The sequence below is a fragment of the Vombatus ursinus genome, unplaced genomic scaffold (assembly GCF_900497805.2).
Source record: "Vombatus ursinus unplaced genomic scaffold, bare-nosed wombat genome assembly UNPS02014821.1, whole genome shotgun sequence".
In the NCBI taxonomy this organism is placed as follows: Eukaryota; Metazoa; Chordata; class Mammalia; order Diprotodontia; family Vombatidae; genus Vombatus; species Vombatus ursinus.
In genome coordinates this window covers 7,917,120-7,938,700 of record NW_020954599.1, presented here as the reverse complement: position 1 = coordinate 7,938,700, position 21,581 = coordinate 7,917,120, and the positions used below count along the sequence as shown (strand labels likewise).

The following is a 21,581-nucleotide window of genomic DNA, read 5'->3' as shown; positions in this document are numbered from 1 at the left end:
AAAAGAAAGAAAAACAAAACCTTTGTAATAATTTTATATAGTTGAGCAAAACAAATTTCCACATTGGCTGTATCCAAAAATGGGTGTCTCATTCAGCAACATGAGTCCATTCCCTCTCTCAGGAGGTGGGTAGCATATTTCATCATCAGTTCCTTGGAATCTTATTTGATCATTACATCGATCAATTTTGAAGTCTTTTATAGTCATTTATCTTTATAATATTGCCATACAAATAATTTTCTTGATTCTCCTCACTTTACTCTGAATCAGTTCGTATAAGTCTTCCCAGGTTTCTCTGAAATGATCCCTTTTGTTATTTCTTAAGAGTACAATAATATTCTGTGATATTCATATACCATATCTCGTTCATTCAGTCCTCAGTTGATGGGAACCCCTTGCTTTCCAGATCTTTGCTATAACAAAGGGAGTTGCTATGAATGAATGAATGGATGGATGGAAAACATTTATTAAGCACTTACTAGGTGCAAAGCACTGGAGATAGAAGTAGAAAAACAAGACTGTCTCTACTCTCAGGGTGCTCATATTTAATGAACTATACATATTTTGAATTAATGAGACTTTTTCCTGTTTTTTTGATTTCTTTGGGGTATAGGCCTAGTAGTGGTATTACTGGATCAAAAGGTATGCAGAGTTTAGTGACTTTTTGTGCATGACATTGATTTTCAGAATGGCTAGACCAGTGTATAGCTTCATCAGTAGTGCAAAAATGTACCTGTTTTTGTAGCCCCTCCACCAACTGTCATTTTTTTGGTCATCTTTGCCAATCATATGTGTTCCTGAAGTGGAACCTGAGTTGTTTTAATTTGATTTTTAATTATTAATGATTTAGAGCATCTTTTCATTTGTATTTTTTCTTTTGAAAACTACTTATCATATCCTTTCATAATTTATCTGTTAGAGAGTGGCTTTTGTCCTTAAAAATTTGAATTAGTTCTTTATGTGTCCTATATATGAGATCTTTATCAGAGAAATTTTCTGCAAAGATTATTTTTTTCTTTCTCAGTAATTGTTTCTCCCCAGGTCAACTTTCCATCAAGGTGTCTAGATCCATTCCTTAACTATGTCTTGTGGGTTTATGGGAGATATTCCCAAAATAACTAGATGGACCTCTTTCTTGGTTTGATTGGTCATATAGTAGGTTGGAAGAAGACAAGGCAGAGTAGAGACTCATTAAAGATAGAAGCTTTAGAAGGAGGAATAAAGAACTAGGTGCTCATGTCAGAGTTTTGCTTTCATCTGCTGACTTTTACTACACTTCCTTTCAATTGATGTTTCAACACAATGGCAGTACCTTTCCCTCCTGCCATAGCCAGGTCCCTCCCTATGCTGGTCCATCCAAAGCCCATCTGGGCTGCTTGAGTTCTCACAAGACTTAGATGAGATGGGAGTTACCAACTGTTTTCCATCCAGTGAGATGAAGGACCCCTAGGCCTAATGATTTGCCTTGCCTCTCTTACTTGGAGATCCCCACCACCGTCTTCTAACCTGTTGATGGAGCTAAGAACTTTTGGATCTTGCCATCTACCACATCGCTGTACCCGGAGGACTTCCAGGCCTTTCTATAAACCCTACAGTTGAGCTTTTTTTTTTTTATGTGACACCTCGCCTAATTAGTGTGTAATTTCCTGGAGAGCAGGGATCATCTTTCTTTTTCTGTTTCCATCCACAGCACCTAGCCCAGTGCTTGGCATATAGTAAGCCCTTAATAGCTTCTTTTTATTCATTCTTTATAAGTATAAGACTTCTTTGTAGTGCAGGTATAAAAGGATTCTATGCCTGCTGCCAAGATTTACATTTTTATTTGTTTTTATTTTATTAGGGAGGTTACTTGAAGTCTAGAGTTACTCATTCACCCTATAGTGTTCTTATTTTCATATCAGGAGTTATTTGCTTTTTACTCCAGTCTTCAGCAATGTAAATTGTGTCCATCAGTGGAATGCCCATTTATTCTTCAAATTCTTTTAAAACAAGTTATTGGTGCTTAAAAAACCCATTTTGGTCACTTCCTAATGAAGTCATAGAAAGTACAGTTAAACCACAGAAAAGCAAAACATTGGCTGTGTCAATGTTTGTCTCGTTTTCCACATAAACTGTGCTAACTCTGAGAGTTACTGTTTCTCTTAAGTCATTACTGAGACTTGCATTGATAAGAATTTTGAAGTGTTTTATGTCTTTATTTACCTTATTGTGGTCATTGTATAAACTGTTCTCTTGCTTCTTTCTGCTTATTTTGCTTGACATCAGTTTATACAAATATTTCTGTTTCTCTGAATTATTCGTGTTCATTTTTATGATATAGTAATGTTATATTAGATTCATATACCATATTTTGGTTCACATCATTCTTTAATCAGAAGGTAACCACTTTGTTTCCAGTTATTTTGCTACCGCAAAAAATACTACTATGAATATTTTGGTTTATTCAGACTTTTCTCACTGTCTTTGACCTCCTTGGAGTACATGCCTCATATTGCTGTCTCTGGATCAAAGGTCAGATACAGTTTTGTGACTTTTCTACTATAATTCTGTATTATTTTGCAGGTTAGATTCATGTACAGCTCCACCAATGATGTATGAGTGTTCCTTTCTTCTCATGGCCCCTCCAACATGTAATATATTCCTTTTTTTTTTCCCATGCCTATCTGATGAGTGCAAAATGAAACCTCAGAGTTGTTTTTTTTTAAAAGCTTTATTTATTTATTTATTTATTTTTATTTATTATTTTTATTTATCAACAGTCACTTCCATAAGCTTTTGAGTTTTAAATTTTTCTCCCCCTCCCTCCCTGCCTTCCTCCCCAAGACGGCACGCAATTTGATATAGGCTATACATATACATTCCTATTAAACATATTTTCACATTAGTGATGTTGTAAGGAAGAATTAGGAACCACCAGAAAGAGGAAACAAAACACAACAGAAGAAAAAAAAATAGCAAATAGTATGCTTCGATCTCCATTCAAACTCCATAGTTCTTTCTTTGGATGTGGATAGCATTTTCCATCATGAGGCATTTGGAGATCTCTTAGATCCTTGTATTGCTGAGAAAGGTTAAGTCTATCAATATTAGTCATCGCACAACATGGCTGTTACTGTGTACAATGTTCTCCTGGTTCTGCTCACTTCCCTCAGCATCAGACCATACAAATCTTTCCAGGTTTTTCTCAGAGTTGTTTTAATTTTCATCCCTTATTATTAGTGTTTTTGTTCTCATTTTTTAAAAACAGGTTAACTTTCAAATAATTATAGGACTTGTTTAATTTGTTATGTTTTTTCTATTTTTTTCATATTGTATATTTATTATGTTTCATATTTGTAGGTTTCAGAAGCTTTTATATTTAATTTTCTGTTCTTCCATAGATTACGACTTCTTTTGCAATCTGCTGTGGATGCTAACATGAATACTCTACGTGTTTGGGGAGGGGGTATTTACGAGCAAGATGCATTCTATGACATCTGTGATGAACTGGGACTAATGGTACATACATATTTTGTGTTTGTCCTTTTGTATTTGATTTGACCAATTTTCTATTCATAAGATATTTGCATGTTGCAAATTTTCTCTTGGATGTTGTGATTTAATTTAGTTGTTCTTATAAAGCTTTTATGTTTAAATGTGATCAGAAAAAGTTTATGCTATTAGAAAAGCATTTCAGAAATCACTCAATCCCAAAGTATTTACTGAATACCTACTTTGTAGTCAGGACGGGCATGGGTAGAAAATAAATAGGCATAAGATATAATACCTCACCCACAAGGAGATTATAGTTTAGTTGGAATGGCAAGTTACATATGCCCAAGTCCACAAGTGAATGGTTTTGTCTTGGGCCTTTAGGGCAACCGAGGTGAACTTGACCAAATGTTCTCCGTCAGCAGGACTTCTGGATGCCCAGCATTAAACTAGGATGTTTCTTCTTTCCCTTTCTTTCCCCTTTACTAATGTATCTTTACTAAGAAAGCATTAAAATGTAAGGGCCATCCAGCTAGTTGATGTCAATGTTCTTGAAATGCATCTGTTTAAAGATGCCATCATTTAGTCTTTTATCCTTGATACATGACCATCCTAGCTCCTTTACTGGTTCTTCATAGGTTTGAGCATATTTTTATGCCATGTCCCCCACAATCCACATTGATTTACGGTCTACTTTAAACCCAGAATTCAATTTTCCATTGCTATTTTGGTTACCTGCAAAGTATCTAAGTAAGTAAATAAAATTAGGGAGTAGGATGGGATAAATTAGATGGAGTGGGACATAAGGGATTTGAGAAGGAAGAGACCACTGTGGCTTGGAGCAGTTATAGGAAGAACTCCTGGAAAGAGGATGTGACACAGGTCTAGACCCCCGGAGATTGCACGCCTTGGTCAAAGTCACAAAGGTAATGTCTGGGGTGGCACTGGAACCCAGGTCCCCTGAGTTTAGACCTAGACCCAGGCAGCCTGGGCCAAGCTGTGTAAAAGCTCAAAGGTTTGTCATTTATCCAGTAGATTAGAACTGTGGAGCCATAGGATATGGTGAGCTTGTTTTTTAATTAAATTAATTAAAATGAGTGGACCTTTAATTAAAACAAGCTGGCCTTTTGGCAGTGACAGAGGAGAAATTAGGAGGAGAGGAAGAGTTTTGACCTTCCTGAGAAGCCCAGAGAACGGGGAATGACTCTTAAATATTTTTTCCCTCAAGTCAGGGCAAACATTTGAGTTGTTTGAACAACAAAAAAGTATAATTGAGAGCAGCAAGGAGTAGTTCAAATGAAATTCAGTAAACATTAGTTTTACTCCAGTTCTGTGTGAGGCTGTCCAATCGTACTAGACCATGGATAGAGAACTGGTCTCAGAATCGTTCAAATCCTGTCTCAGACATCTACTGCTGTATGATCCAGAGGGGGTCAGTTCCCTTTTGAACAGTCGTCTAAGAAAAACAACCCTCTTTCTGTGTTGGTAGAGAGCCAGGATGCAACCCTATCCAGGGGTGGGGTTTCAAGGCCACATCTGGCCTTCTAGGTCCTTGGGTGCGGCCTTTTGACTGAATCCAAGTTTACAGAACACATCCTTTTATTAAGGGGATTTGTTCTGTGAAGTTTGGATTCAGTCAGAGGGCCACAGATTCCCCACCCCTGTTAGACCAATGAAATTATGGCTCTGCCCTCTCAAGGGCAGGGGAGAAAAAAAAGAAAAGAAAGAAAGAAAAGAAAAACTACACTGTTGGCTGGTGGGAGCACAAGAATAGAAAATGACACTGGCCCTTCACAGAGTCTACAATCAAATAAGGAGGCCATGACATATCTATAAATAAGCATGAGCTAAGCTAGAAGGGGACAAACACAGGAGGTCTCCAGAATGCTGTAAGAAAATCTGGGGGTTCACTATGAGCTGGGAAGTCAGGAAAGCTTTTTTTTAAGCCTCTTTTAAAAATAAATGCTTATTGATATATTTTGTTTTTACATTGCCTCTATTTCCTCCTTTATCCCTCTCTCTCCCCTTTGTCCTTAGTCTCCCAGAGAGCTATCCCATGTAATAAAGATTTTTCTTTTTTTTTTTTTTAAAGAAAAAAGGTAGAAGAGGGGAAAAAATGAGCAAAAATGATTAATGCATCAAAAAAAACCCTGTCATTATATGCAATGTTCTACTCTCCCCCTCTCCAAGGAATTGGAAGGGGTGTCTTCTCATGTCTTTGATTTGCAAGGAAGTCTTTATGGAGAAAGTCTTATCTGAACTGGACCTTGATTGGAGGGATGGATTGTGACAGGTGGGGTTGAGGAGGGAATGTGTTCTAGGCATAGAAGACATGCCCAAATGAGTGCATGGGGGAGGGCTGAGTACATTACAGGATTGGTAGTAGGCAGCTAGTAGGCAGAGGGCCTCTAACATTTTTTTATTAGAATATGCCATGGTTTAAATGTACACATTTGTTACTTCTCTGAAGGACGGCTTGAGAGGAGAGAGACTGGAAGCAAAGAGACCAGCTAGAGGATTATTAGAATTCATTCATTCAGAGACATATTATGCACCTGGCTCTATGCTAGAGGCTTAGGTTACAGAGAGACAAAACAACAACAATCCTTACCCTCCAAGGGTTTACATTTTGTCAGGCGAAATAGGTTCACATAAGTAAATGCAAAGTAATTAGAAGGAAATTTAAGAAAATAAGGAGACACAGGAGAAATCAAGAAGAGCTCGTGCAGGGGGTGTTTGGGACGCTATCTGAGCTTTGAAGGAAGTAAGGGATTTTAAGAAGTGGAGGCAGGGAGGGAGTGCATGCCTGGCTTGAGAAAGAGAGAGCCTGTGCCCTGAGATCTTGGGCGATGAAATGTCACGGATGAAGAGCAGAAGGCCAGGAAAGATCAAGGATTTAATCCTCTTTAAGTGTTTTATTCACATGGGTTAGGCTTTATTATGATTTTCTTTTTAACATGCACATATATGAAAAGGATGAAGCAATAAAGCCAAATATTCGTTAAGCAGTTATTGCATGCAGATTATCGTGCTAGGTTTGGGGGAAGAGACAAAGTTTAGATAGGAGGTAGTCCTGGCCCTCAAGAATTTCACCTTCTAGTAGTGATAAGGATACTACCAGGTAGCTCCAATATACTTGTCATGTAATATTGTGTAAGAAGGAGTGAAATGCTCAAACACCATATGCAATATGAGGAGGAAAGGTTATTTACCAAGCTGGGTGTGGGGTGTTAGGGGTCAGGGAAAGCTTTTTAGAGGAAGCGGCATTTGAATTGGGCTTTAAAAATTTGAGTAGTCTGGTAAGGAGAAGGAGGGGAGCGCATTCTACCAGCTAGTCATCAAACAAGGGCAGACTCAGTGCCTAGGTGCTGGAGATATGACGACAAAAATGAAATTGTTCCTCCCCTCGGAGAGTTTATATGCTATCAGGGGAGGTGACAAGGATGTTTATAAAGAGATACAGAATACAAGGTAAAACAGTTGCAGATTTCAGGAGAAGATTCATGTGACATTTTCCAAAGGAAATGAGATTCTAGGAGGTGGAAATCAGGAGGGAGGGCATTTTGGTTATGAGGAGAGAAGGGGTGCTGAGATAGAGGGGCATGTGAGTAAGGGCCAGAGCTAGTCGGCTAGAATACAGGGTACAGGAAGGTCAGTACTGTATAACCATGTTGGAAAGGTAGGTTGGAAAGGCCAGTTGTGAAGGGCTTTAAAAGCCAAACAGAAGTTTATATTTGATCCTAAAGGCAATAGAAGGCCTTTGGAATTTTGAGTAGAGGGGAGGGAGTAAGCATTTATTCTGTCTAGAGTGACATGGCCAGACCTGAACTTTAGGAAAACAGCTGTGCTGAGGCTGGGTTGGGGTGGGGAAGGACATGTAAGAGTGGTACCAGCTAGTCAAGAGGGAATGGGGGAAGGACTGGAGGATCAGCACAGCGCATGTTTGGAGAAGCCTTGTTGGCACATAGAGGACTAATGAGGGAAAATCATCAACTTAATCATTGTTTAGGGTAGTTGTTATTGAGCCAAGATGGCAAACCATTGGGTAAAGTGAGCCGGGGGAAAGAGTGGGGAAATGTCAAGTAATCGGGATCAGAGGTCACAGTAAGGGCCAAGACTTGATCTGATGTGAATGAGGGAAGGCAGAGGTGGAAGTTTGGGCAGAAAGTGGAATGTCAGAGATGTAGATCTTGGAGGAGGTATACGTGCCACGGTTGGTGAGGTCTGAGATGTGATTGTACTAGTGTGTGAATTGAAGAGTGATGATGAAAGGAGGTTGTTGGAACAGAGGATGTTGAGTAGTTGTGTGGGGAGGTCGTAAAAGAAATATTTTGAAGGCCTGAAGTTCAGTGGCAAAGCATGTGGTAGAAAAGACCATAGACCAGGCACTGGAAAAAATGTGAGCTTGACAGTATCAGTAGATGACAGTAACTATCTTAGGGAGAAGTGGCAAGTACTGGTTGCATATGGTTTGAAATATAAAATGTTATTGAGGGATGATGGTGAAGGTATAGAAGGAAATGAGGAGGATATTCACCCTTCCCCCTGAACCTTTGAGTGAGGAGTGAGGTGAAATGAGGGAATGATTGGTCGTCTTGGAGAGCGTTATGAGAGATTTGGTGTCCTCAGGGGAGAGCAGATGAACTGATTTTTTTTTTTATATATCAACTTTAAAGATGTCCAAAAGGACAGAATTAATGAAGGAATTTTGTACTGAACATTAGTAAAATTTGATATTGTTAAATTTGTTGGACCAGATTTATTCATTGGGATTTTAAAAATCTCTAAAGTAATTTTCCATTTGTGTGGGGCTTGACTGAGAGTCTGTTTTATTTATTTATTTATTTCAGCTAGAGTAGAACAGTCATAAACATATAAAATGTTCAAGTAGACATGGACTTGCGTATTTTGTTTAACCTATGATTTGAATTTTGCTTTGTTTTTGTGCCATAAAAACTTCTCCCATTTTAAGCAAAGAAATGAAATAACTTTTGTTTCTGCAAGACCTTGACCCTTAATATCTCAGAGAGGTCACATGTTTCTGTATCAGCTTCCTTGTGAGAGTAGAAGATGAGGAAGCAAAGAATCAGATAAGAAGGAGGGAGCTTTCTTCTTTTCCCCACCTAGTACTTGCTTTCCTGAATCCTTCTTTTCCTTGTTTTTCTTTATTCTTTCCATTTTCTTTTCTTCTATTTTTGGGATTCCTGCTTCAGTTTCAAGCAATTCCAGATTGAGTTTTTAACTATTAGCTTGGTCTTAATGAGCTCCTGGAGGGCTGGGACTGTAGTTGATTTCTTTTTCAACTCGTAAAATAATAGCTTCCACAAAGCCCAACTATTGTCTTAGAGGGAGGGGGCAGGAGAAAACAAATGAGGAAATACCAGGCAGAGTAGTATGCAGGGTAGTGTATTCTGTGTGCCCTGGGACTGCCATGATGGCAGTGAAAGCCTGACAGAAACACTGAGATGCTGGCCAGTTGAACTCTAGTAGAGCTGCAGTGGTACCCTGTGTAGTAAGATGAAATTCCTTCTATGAATTTAAGAAATATTATAGACAGGGTACCATAGCATTGCAGGCTGGTCCTACTCAGAGCTGTCATGGTGGTCAGCTTGACACAGAGGACAGCGGAATGAATAGTGATCCATTATGCACTGATACCACAAGAAAACAAGATACAGATATATCAGAATGAATCAGAAATGACAAAACCCCACCTGCTGGGCAATGATAAAAAAATAATAACTTCATCTCTATGCCTGGAAGTAAGAGCTGAAATCAAGAAGATAGTAAATTCTGCAAAGGGAAGGTTGAAGACCCTGAGGTCATTGGAAATCTTCACTTAATGCAGACTGCAGGAATTATATCTGATAATGAAGTGAGTGCTAAAAAAACAGCGTTGATATCTCAAATGATTTGAAAAGGAGAGGGGCATACTTAAGACTAGAATTCTAAAAAGCCCTTTTTGAATTTGGCAGAATGAATGCAACTAGTAGAACCTGAATGCCAGAACAGTAACAAAAGCCAAACATATCTGCCATAGTCATCGTGATTGAATGTGTCGTCCTCAGCTTTTTGGTAGAATACGTAAAAACATTCCAGAACCCATCTATATTCCAAATGTATGGCAGCCATTGCCATGGCAGGAACCGCGGGAGTCAAGCTCGACCTGTGAAGGAATAGCATGAGGATAGGCATGAGAGGGTATTGAAGATGTGTGGGAAGTCATACTGCTGCTGGTTCACCCATCAGAAAACAAGAAACATATGGAAGAGAATGCGTGAAATAAAAGCATGTCAGGAATTCTAGGTGCCCAGAAAATGGAGGCAGTGCACAGAGTCAGGGCTGTGCCAAGAACAAAAACCATTCATCATCAATCAAAAACTTTACTAATGAGACTCGAGAAGTAAAGAACGCACAAGGGAGAGAGAACCCCTAAACAAAAGCACTTTGGGGATTTCGGGTCCTCTGTATATTTGAGAGAAGCCTCCCAGACAAAAATGCAAGTTGGATAAAACAAAAAAACAGAAAATTTGGGCACCATTAACCTTATTGTTGCTGTTGTTCATTTGTTTTGGTTGTGTCCAACTCTTCATGACCCCATTTGGGGTTTTCTTGGCAAAGATAGTGGAGTAGTTTGACATTTCCTTCTCCAGCTCATTTTACAGATGAGGAAACTGAGGCAAACAAGGTTAAATGATTTGCCCAGGGTCACAAAGCTAGTAAATGGCTGAAGTTGGATTTGAACTCAGGTCCTCCTTACTCCAGGCCCAACATTCTATCCACTGTGCCACCTAGCTGCCCACTATTAACCTAATAATGGGTGATGAGGAATTTGTCAAGGGAGGTGAAAAACCTGAGCTTCCCTACAAAACTGGAAGCAATAGACTGTCCATAATTATTGACTCACATGCTTCGAAACAGTGGTGCTCGAATTACTAGCAAAATGCTAGCTTCCTCTTAAATGCAAGCCTAATCCTACCTTTTTTTTTTTAACAGAAGGAATGGCATATCTATTAGCAGAAGATGCCACTAGTGACTCCTTCAAATATAAGACATATTTTTGTACTTTATACAAAGCAGTCACTCCTTATCATTTAGAAATAACAACAACTTCATAAGCACTTATAAAAGAAAACAGTATGCTGATTGAAGAACAAAAAAAGGATTTGTTGAAGGGAGCATTTGGGAAACTATTGAACAAGCTGCCTGTGAAAGTATTGTAGCATTTATAATATCTTTGTGGATTATTGCATAGCCTTCGGTATAGTTCCTCACTCATGTTGTATTCATGTACTACAAATATAGAAGACAGACTGAAGCATAGGAGAAGTGTTAGCGTATTTGTTATTTACATAAACTGAGAAGAGTTAGACTCCTTTGGATTTACTGGATGGAACTGAAAGTCGTTCATTTCCCAGGAAAACTGATGAAACACGCAGTTGCTGGGCAGGAGCTGTCCAAGAAGGCCTGAAACGGATTGAAATATGGAGTCCAGTTTTCCTATGGGGAGGGATTGGAAATAATGGTCAGAGTATATATAAAAGAATAATAGGATAGCTAACAGACTTTCCTCAGGCTATTTTCCTTAGGGAAATCATTCTCTACTTATATCAATTCACCAAGTCAATAAGGTCAAGACCAATTGATATGAAACCTTGGAATTTCTCAGACAGTTTTCAGTTTATTTTAATTCCACCTAGACTTAAATCCATTATCATCCGTCTTAAAAAAACTAAGTATAGCATTCTAAATTAAGGAGAGAATGAAACCAAAACATTTTATTAATTACGTCATGTCCATGGATGATATAAAATTATGTTGTTCCAATGAAAACTACATTAACAGCTCTTTTGTGTCATGGAATCTTTCTTGAATGATGTCTTAATATCATATAGATTTGATAAGTGTAATATTCTTTTAATGTATCTCAAGGAAAGATAAGTGACTAAAAGCTTTGAACTTGAATCCAGTGAACACGTTGAACTGATGAATGAAGGTGATACCTACAGATACCTTGATCTCCTCTAGGCAAGACATATCAAGCATAAAGATAAAACATAAAGAGGAAACAGAGGCCAAATATGTTAAAAGCAGCACCTTTAAATCTAAGCTGAATGTGAAGAACATGTTTAAAGCAGTTAATACATATGCAACACCATTCTCAGTGTGTGCTGTGAAATGGACGATGGCAGATGTGGAAAATGTCATAACAAAAACTCGTTTGGACGATGTCAGTAAAACAGTTCAAGATGATTGTAAAAAGAGTAACACTTCCTTGGGAGAAAGGAAGAAGACTAATAGGATAGGTCTTCTTAGAGCACGTTCAGACCAAAACCTATAGAAATACTTTTGGAACAAACAGACTTCACTTCAGAAAGCAATGGTAAAAACTAAAAAGAGGTCGACTCCTTTGGATTTGCTGGATGTAACTGAAAGTCGTTTATTTCCCAGGAAAAACTCTGAATCGCACAGTGGCTGGTCAGGAACTGTCCAAAAAGGCCTGAAACGGATTGAAATATGGAGTCCAGTTTTCCTACGGAGAGGGATTGGAAATAATGGTCAGAGCATATATATAAGAATAATAGCATAGCTAACAAACTTTTCTCAAGCTATTCCAACTAAACTTCATGACAAAGATGAGAAGAATGGAAGAAAAAACAGTAATTCACAGTTGCATAATATTTTAAAATTTGCTAAACATTTTATATTTTATTTGATCCTCATAAGTATGTGTTTATTATATCCATTTTACTGATGAGGAAACTAAGGTTCAGAGAAACTAATTGACTTATACCCATGGTAACACAGGTTATAAGTGTTTGAGGCTGGATTTGAACCATGGTCTTACTGACTGTAAGGCCAGCATGCCTATCAATTATGCTCCAGTAAGTGCTTAATAAATTTTTCATTAATTTGATATATATATATGATATACATATAAATATATCAAGTTAGCTCCTATGTCTCCCAAAGTATTAAAAGAAGATTTCTTTGTAATAAGATAGTTAACTGAATGATTTCTTTTTTTGACATTATTTACCGGTAAAACTCTCATTTTTTTGCCTTGTAGATATGGCAGGACTTTATGTTTGCCTGTGCTCTTTATCCCACTGACCAGGCCTTCGTCAATTCAGTGAGAGCAGAAGTTGTTCATCAGGTATGAGCGCCAAATGAAATGCAAACTTTGTATGTTTGTCTTGGTGTTCCAGGTTCTTTTTGTTTTAGTTTTAGTTTTTTAATTTTTAATTTAATTTTTTTTTAGGCAATTGGGGTTAAGTGACTTGACCAGGATCACACAGCTAGTAAATGTCAGGTGTCTGAGGCCAGATTTGAACTCAGGTGCTCTTGACTCCAGGGCTGGTGCTCTACCCACTGCGCCACCTAACTGCCCCTCCAGGTGCTTTTAAAAAGCGTTTTATTGGTGCCTTATGTACCACAGTCATTTCTTATTATAGCCTGTTTTCCTACCAAAGTCACTGTTGTAATGGAGAAAAATAAATAAAACCAACATACAAATCCTTTGTGTGTGATAGCACATACAACATTTCTAACCCATAGGCTACCACCTCTCTATCAAGAATAAGAAAATGTATTCTTTGGGACTAAGATTAGTTATTTATTTAATGTGAATTTGACTGCCTTTAGTAATGTTTTCCTTTATATTTTATAGACTATATATTGCTCCCTTGGTTCTACTTTCTTCATTCTTCATTATTTCATACAAATCTCTCCAAGTTTCTCTGAATTCATCAGTCTTATGGTGCAATAATATTCTATCACATTCATATATCACTATTTTTTTCAGGCATTTGTTAATCAATAGACCTCCATTTTGTTTCCTGTTTTTTACTACTTCAAAAAAATGGTGTATCTAGTATTTTGGACCAGTGTTTCTCTCTTTGAACTTCTTAGGGCATATGGTCAATAGTTAGATTGCCTTTCTTTATTTTACTTTTGCTCTATTCTCTTTAAACTTCATCTCTTATTTAAAAAAAAATTAAACTATTTAGTTTAAAAAAAAAAAAGGTCTGTTGAATTAATTTTACAAGTAGACTACTAATTCTACAAATCCTCAAGGTAAAATGTGCTTCAGTCTCAGACTGTGATGGGAGATTAGATAAATGGTTTTAAAGTTTTGAACATTTTAATAATTTTTTTAAAAAAAATTGTTATACCACACAGCTTGAGAGTTTTAAACAAATTTTTGACTTCTTAGAGAATAATTAGATTGCTATCTTCTTCCATTCTTCTAGTTTATCCTCCTGTAACATGTATTATTAAAAGAGAAAAGATAATGTAGAGTTCATATTAATTTAAGGATTATTATGGGGTGGGGTAGATTGCTGATTGTCTTTTAATCTATACATGTTTGTATAAAGAACTCCCTTTGAGGAAACTCACTCCTCAGTTCATGTCAGAAACTCTTTTGTAACTTAGAATCTTAGAGTGTAGCCTGGATGCTGAAGAGTTAAGCTATTTGCCCAAATCTGACAACCATTATGTGTTATAGGTGGCTCTTAAACTCTGGCCTTCCTAACTCTGAAGTTGGTTCTCTACCCACTATGCCACTTGTTCAGCCATTTTTCAGTTGTGTCCCAACTCTGTATGACCCCATTTGGGGTTTTATTGGCAAAGAAATTGGAATGGTTTGCCATTTCCTTCTCCAGCTCATTATACAGATGAGGGAACTGAGGCAAATGGGGTTAAGTAACTTGCTCAGGGTCACACAGTTGTAAGTGTCTGAGGTTAGATTCAAACTCAGGAAGACTGGAGTCTTCCTAACCCATCCAGTTGTCTACCCACTGTGCCACCTAGCTGCCCTCGACTATGCCATAGTGCTCCTCATATCTCAGTTTAATGCATAATTATGTCTTCCATAGAGCCACTGAAGTCTTAGCTAACTGATTTTTTTTTTATTGGACTCTGTAACAACTGGCACATAATGACCGATTGGTGCATAAATACATTGAATAGTCCACTTAGGCACAGATAGATAATCAAATGAAATGGCTTTTCAGAAACTTGGTCAGACTTACACAATTAGCAGGGGAGGGTAGGATGTAGTGAGAGTTATTTTAAGAATAGGGGAGACATGGAAATGTTTATATATAGCGTGGAAAGAACAGTACACGTGAAGATTAGATAGAGAAGGTGATCGCGAGCACAGCCGGAGAAGACAGAAGGGAACGGGATTGAATGTCCGTATAGAGGAGGTGGCAAGACAAGGAGAAGGGCCACCTCTTCATCAGGGCATGGAGCAAGGGAGGAGATAGCGTGAGATTATATCAGAAGACTGTGAGTTGAGGATATGGGAAGAGGAAGCTGTCAGCTAATGGCTCCAGTTTTTTCCCATGAAGTATGAGACCGAGCCTGGGAGGTTGGGGAAAGCTGCCGCTGTGGGAGGTTTGATGAGGCGGGAAGAGGTTTGGAACAGAAGCTGTGGAAAATAGATGGAGAATCGATTAGGGAAGCATGGAAGGAGTCCTGGCTAATCTCACACGGTGAGATTAGATAACACAGAATCGTAGTGGACTCGTCAGCGGGGTTTCATGACTCCTTCCAGCTCGCTTCTGTAACGCAGGCTGTCACCAAGTGTATCGTTATGGTCTTTGCAGCTTGGACTTGCACTCTTAAGGGGCACCTACCTCCTCACTTTAGTGGTGGTATCTGAAGTGTGTTGTCATCAGTGACATGCATTTAATGGGCGGCCCATCGTGTTAGTCCATCAGGATGAAGAGCTGGGATAGGAACCACGTAAGGACAGTGACTGGGCATAGGAGCAGGAGCAGAAGCTGGACTGTATCTGGAAGGTTGGGTAATGCTTTCAGTGATCCCACACTCCTCTGCCACATACAAACCCACCTTTCAAAGAGCAGCATTTTTCTGGTGACGCTACCTGGCTGCAAATCTGTGATCGCCCAACCACCTTAATTTCGGGTGACAACCCAGAGCTGTTCAAAGAAGGAAGCTTCACATTTTCTTGTCTTTTGCACTTGAAAAAAATGGTCTTTTTTTTCTTAAATTTCAGATCAGAAGATTGAAATCTCACCCATCCGTCATCATATGGAGTGGTAACAATGAAAATGAGGCTGCTTTGGCAGAGAACTGGTTTTTTGTGCCACCCAGTAAATTCCAAATCTATGCCAGAGACTACGTGACTTTGTATGTGAAAAATATCAGAGAAATTGTCCTGGCAGTAAGTAGCACTTAAGTGGATTTAGGAATGAATTTCTAAATGAATCAATGAGTTAATGTCTCTTTAGCAAGACAACTTTTAGGATGCTTTTTTTTCCCCCAGGACTTTCTTTTTCCTTTGCTGTTGCTGCGTCGTGTGTGTAGACTTTAGGGAGGTCATTGTAGCGCTTCAGGCCATTATTGTGGGGAAGAGGGAGAAAAGTGACTTATTAATACTATTATTAACTAGTTCTGGTCAACTTGGCTAAGTCACAACTTTTGAAGGCCTCGAGTTTCTTATCTTAAAAGATGGTAGCTTGGATGAGATAATTTCTAATGTTCCTTCCAACTCTAACATTCTGTGCCTTTAAACAAGGACATTAGACATCAGCATATTGGTATATTTTTCACTGCAATGGAAAAGTGTGTTATATGACCGGAAAAAAGAGGTGGGCCAGTAATATAGTGAGAAAGAGGAGTAATAAAATCTGACACTTGATGACGTTGTAAAGTTTGTAAAGACCTTTACATTATCTGTGATCTGGCTTGGGCTTCACAACAACCCTATATGGTAGGTACAAATATATTTTACCTCTGTTTTTCTGAGGAGGAAACTGAAGCTCTCTTGCCCTCTGTATCCAATCTGTTTCCAAGGCCTGGTGATTTCATCTTCGCAAGGACTCTTTGAATATGCCTCTTCTCTCCAATGACGCCACCACTCTGGTATAGGCCTTGGTCACCTCACTCCTGGACAGAGTAGTGTGCTGGTGGGTCTGCTGCCTCAAGTTTCTCCCCACTCCAACCCATCCTCCGTTCAGCTTCTAAAGTGATTTTCCTCAAACTCATGTCTGACCCTCCTCCCAACAAGTTGCTAACATAAAAAATGAAAAATGAGAATTGACTACAAATGAACAGGAAATAAAGGAAATTAATAGAAATTATTTTACCCAGGTATAGGCTCAACAAAACTGATAAATGAAATGGTTTAATATTTACAAAAATGTGAAATCTTCAGATTAACAGAATGAAAGTGGAGATTTTTAAATAACCCAATCTCAGATAAATTGAATAAGGAACTCCCAAATTAAAAAAAAAAAACCCAGGACAAGGTGACTTTACAAGTGAATTCTATGGAACATTCAGCAAACATCAGTTCCAATGTTACATAAATTATTTGGGACAAAAAAAGAGTAAGAAGGGATTTGTAGGAAGAGCAGCAACTTGTTTTATATAGGCTCGACTGGCCTTTTAAAAGGGTGGGGAGGCCGTGTGGCTTCCTTGCCTCCAGAGGCATAAAAAATTCAACCTATGAGGAATTACTGTCCAGGCTTTTATAAAGTATTCCTCTTGCCCCGTGAGGAATGCCTTTTTGACATAGCATGGCTGGTTGTCATGGTGCATGCAGAGGATTATGGGAATAGCTGTGTTATCTGAATTACTATCTTTTTAACCTTAGGGATTACATATTTTTTTTATCTCTTTCTATTAAATGAAGTCATTTTTGTTGCATTTTATAGTTCACAAGTGTCTCATTGCATTCTAACATTCAGCCTGAACCCTTGGACTGGCCTGTATTCTTGGCTGGCCAAGAATATTTGGCCTTGTGGGCAGTGGAGGGTTTGCAATGGTTCTGTAGTAAATTTATTGTTCAAGTGGAGAAGAGATTTTGCAGAAGAATGGGAGCCTCAGGTGGTTGGATGGCTAGAGATAGGACATTGCTGCACTGTTGTTTAGGGTGTATAGGAAACCCCCTCATTGGGGTAAGAAAGAGAAATCTCCCTTTTACCCTGTAGGGTTACTCCTTGCTTGCTTACCTTGAAAAGAAAATGAAAAAAAAAAAATAAAGTCAACTATTCATGGCATTGACTGATGGTTTTAAAAAGAAGAATGAAGATAAATTGTCCCTGTGTATTAGGCAGTTAGGGCAGTTAGGTGGTGCAGTGGATAGTGTCAGGCTTGGAGTCAGGAAGACTCACCCTCTTGAGTTCAAATCTGATCTCAGATACTTAATAGCTCTGTGACCCTGGGCAAGTCACTTCACTCTGTTTACCTCCTTTTCCTCATCTGTAAAATGATCTGCAGAAGGAAATAGCAAATTACTGCAGTATCTTTGCCAAGAAAACCCCAGATGGGATCACAAAGAGTCAGACTGGGCTGAAACAAATAAATTACAATTAGGCAATTGGAGGCAAAGATGAATGAGCTTTTGGTCTTTAAGGGCCATGTCCTAAAGGCAAGGGGTGTGGGGGGGGTAGCTTATGGCTTTAGTAATAGCATAGGTGAAAAGGGCCAAGCTACTAGGGGCTCCAGATAGAATGTCAGTCAGCTAGCCTTTATTAAATACCCACTATGGGCCAGGCACGGTTCCAAGGGGATATAAAGAAAGGGTAAAGAACCATCTTTTATTTCCCTGTTCTCCTGGGCATTTAATGTATGATCTCCGACCCAGAGGTTTCCTTGGAGAATGTGAGATTGGGGCTGGGAGGAAAGAGAATAGGAACAGGAGTAATAAGGATTGGGAAACCATTCCAGTAGTAAGGAAGCTTCCAGTTTTCTCATGAATACCACCATCATATGAGAATCATAGGAGCGCCATTTTCTATTGGGCAGTCAGAGGGTGGACAGGCCTTTACCATCAAGGAATGGGGGTAGTTGCAGGAGAAATGTAAACAGCAAGCTAATGATTCATTTGGACCATGGCTACTAAAATTATTTAATGGGAGCAGTTTTGATGGTTGCAAAGTTCCATCTGCTTAGAGAGTTAGCAGAGAATTTGCTCTTGAAAGCTGACTAAATCAGCTAGAAAATCTAAATGGAGACTCCCTTTTTTTTTCTTTTTTGGGGTTCCTAAAAAGGAGAGTTTGCATTCTTCGCCCCATAGCCATTACTAACTCTGTCCCTAGGTAGCAGATTCCTTGGAGGGGAGCAGCAAAAAGGAGGGGATGAAATTGAACTGAATTTGAGAACTCTTTACTCCCTATGCCTGCTTTGTATATAGTTAGAGCCTGCCTTTTGGGCAGATAAGCAGTCTTTAGGTGTGGGCTTTACCCTCCAGATCATCATAAAGGTCTGGGCCACTAAAACTTCTGAAATTTGTTCAGTAGATCGGGTCAACTCAACCAATTCTTTGGGTGAATACAGTTGTCTGCAGAAATAGATGCCCAGGGCATGGTGAAAGAAAGCATGTTGTTGGGTTTGAGGGTGATGATATTTAAGAAGCTTTAGACATGTAATTTGAGCATGAGGTAGACATGATTAATGATCAGTCTATAGGAATTATAGTGAAATTGTATTGTGACGTCTGGGACTAGAGAAGTAAGGGTTCTTTTGTCCTGCCATTCCCCTACCCTTGTTCTTCAAAGTCGTCCAGGTATCCAGATTTGAGAGACTCTTGGGATGAATCCTCTTGGGGCAAGGTCCAACGCAGGGGTGGGGAACCTGCGGCCTCGAGGTTCCATGTGGCCCTCTAGATCCTCAGGTGCAGCTGTTTGATTTAATCCAAACTTCATAGAACAAATCCCCTTAATAAAATGATTTTTTTGTAAAACTTGGATTCAGTCAAAAGGCCGCACCCGATGACCTAGAAGGCCACAAGTGGCCTCGAGGCCGCAGGTTCCCCACTCCTGGTCCAAGATTTCTCTAAGGCTTAGGGTGTTCTTATTGCCAGAGTACAGACATTCTGTTCTCTGTATGCCTGAGTCGACTGTAGTTTAGAAGACCACAGAGGAGAGGAGTATCCTTTCTTGAGTAGAGGTGAATGGAAGACCTCTTGTGTGGGTCTCATTTGTATTGAATAATCAGAGGAAATGTATTGGGTACATGGATATTGTGAGTTCTAGAAAATAAGCACCTATATGGTTCCTTATGGTATACTGTCTCCCACTTAATTTAAATAGGGCTAAATGGAAACTCCTTTCCCATGTAGCTAAACAGTACTGGTTCCTGGGCATGTGTGTGCAAGCTATTTCCTTCCTAGTAATGGAGATGAAAGAAGCTGGAGCAGTACAAATTCTCTTTATCATAACTTTGTATGACTGATGAAGATGGCGGGCGGTACTTAGTAATTTAGAGAAAATTATGGGAGCTGGATAAAGTTGTGATGGTGATTTCTTTAGCCATTCCTTACCTTATCAATATGTTAGACCAGGTATCCCAAACCCTGGTCTAATATTATGGAGTTTGTTGGACAATGCATTTTCTTCTCTCTTCCTGTGGCTAAGACTAGTTAGGAATAGTTTTGTTTTACCTGGGAAGGAGCTCAGTATACATTCACCATCCTTTCTTGGGGTTATTTAAATTCTCCTTGATATTGCCACTGTTTGGTGGGGAGTGAGGTCCTACTTTCTAAGATCATTGATTTTGATCACTCTGTTAATTATGTAATGTTGATTTGGTCAACTGAGACCACAGTGGCAAAGGAGTTAGATAGCATGGTGGTTCATATGAGAGACAAAGGATGGGAGATGGACCCTATGAAGATTCATAATCAAGTCTGCTCAGTTAAATTCGGTGATACACTGGATGAGAAGAATCCAGATGACTACAGATGTAGTTTGTAATAACTTCCTGGTACTCCCCCATTGTCTAAAAGGAAGCTCCTATCTTCTGGGAATTGTGGAGAAATGGTGGCACATTTAGGACAGAGAGGAGCCAAAATCTCATACAGACATTCCAGGAAAAACTCTAAAAATGTACCAGAAGTAATAATTATTGAAAATGAAACAAAACAAAAGAGAAACTACTATAAGCTCTTCCACCCAATCTAGGACTGTAGAAAAAGACTATTAGAATCCTGTGGAAGCTTTGAGTAGAGACAAGGCTGGCCAGGCAGAAGCCAAAGCATGGTGTAGGAATGCATTAATCTCAAGAAGAAAATGGTGTGGTGAGGAGGAAAGGTCAGGAAAGAGAAAATTTTTAAGGGTTAGGGGGGAGGCTTTAAGATGGAAAGCAGGATAGGTAAAATAGTAGTTACAGGCAAAACAAACTCCAGCATTGGAGGGTTGGAGGATTATTAAAAAGAAAGAGAATAAAAACCCATGATAGGGTCAGGGCAAGAGGAAGAGAAGAGAGGGAACAGAATGGAAATAGATTGCTTTAATTATAGATCACTAATATTAAGCACATTCCTCTTTCACCACCTTCTTCTTTATTAAGAAGAGGATCAGGGGAAAAGAGAAGAAAAAATATGAGAGGACAGGGTGGAGGAAGATATGTAATTCATAATAACCATGAACATTAATGGGATGAACTCATCTATAAAACAAAAGAGGACAGCAGAATAGATTAAAAAGCAGAATCTGATAGGGTGTTGTTTAAAAGAAACTCACTTGAAACAAAAAGATTCACACAGTTAAAATTAGGGGTGAGAATAAAATCTCTTATGATTCAAGTGAACTGAAAAAAGGAAAACAATCATCATTTCAGAAAAAGAATTAGCAAAAGTAGACAATAAAAATAGGTAAGTAGGGACACTGTGTTAAGTTTAAGGATTCCATAGATCAGGCCTGCATAACCTGTGGCCTGAGGGCTGCTTGTGGCACACCAAAGGATTTTGGGCAGCCCATGAACAAAGTCTCAACATTTTTAATGGGCTGCCCAGAATCCTTTGGCATGCTGTAAGTGGCCCATGGGCAATAAGCGGTCCACAGGCTGCAGGTTGTGCAGGCCTGCCATAGATAATCAACCAGTATTAATCTTTAACATATATATGCCCTGAACAGCATAACATCTAAATACTTAATACAAATTTAGGGAAAAGTAGAAAAAGTATAACAGAGGCTTCCGTGTAACCCTTTCAGACCTAGACAAAGCTAACAAAAAATAAGCATGAAAGAAGCTAGGAGGGGCAGCTAGGTGGCATAGTGGATAAAACTCTGGCCTTGGAGTCAGGAGGACCTGAGTTCAAATCCAGTCTCAGACACATGACACTTACTAGC

The 21,581-nt window shown here is 38.9% G+C and overlaps 1 protein-coding gene across 1 annotated transcript in view; it reads left to right on the top strand.

Moving 5' to 3' along the window:
* MANBA (mannosidase beta) overlaps nt 1-21,581 on the top strand; it is a 111,282-nt gene that overhangs the window by 53,146 nt on the left and 36,555 nt on the right. The window contains exons 9-11 of the mRNA XM_027837602.1: nt 3,381-3,498; nt 12,542-12,628; nt 15,500-15,667. Of these exons, the coding sequence (XP_027693403.1) occupies nt 3,381-3,498; nt 12,542-12,628; nt 15,500-15,667 (373 nt within the window). The remainder of the gene's footprint in view (nt 1-3,380; nt 3,499-12,541; nt 12,629-15,499; nt 15,668-21,581) is intronic.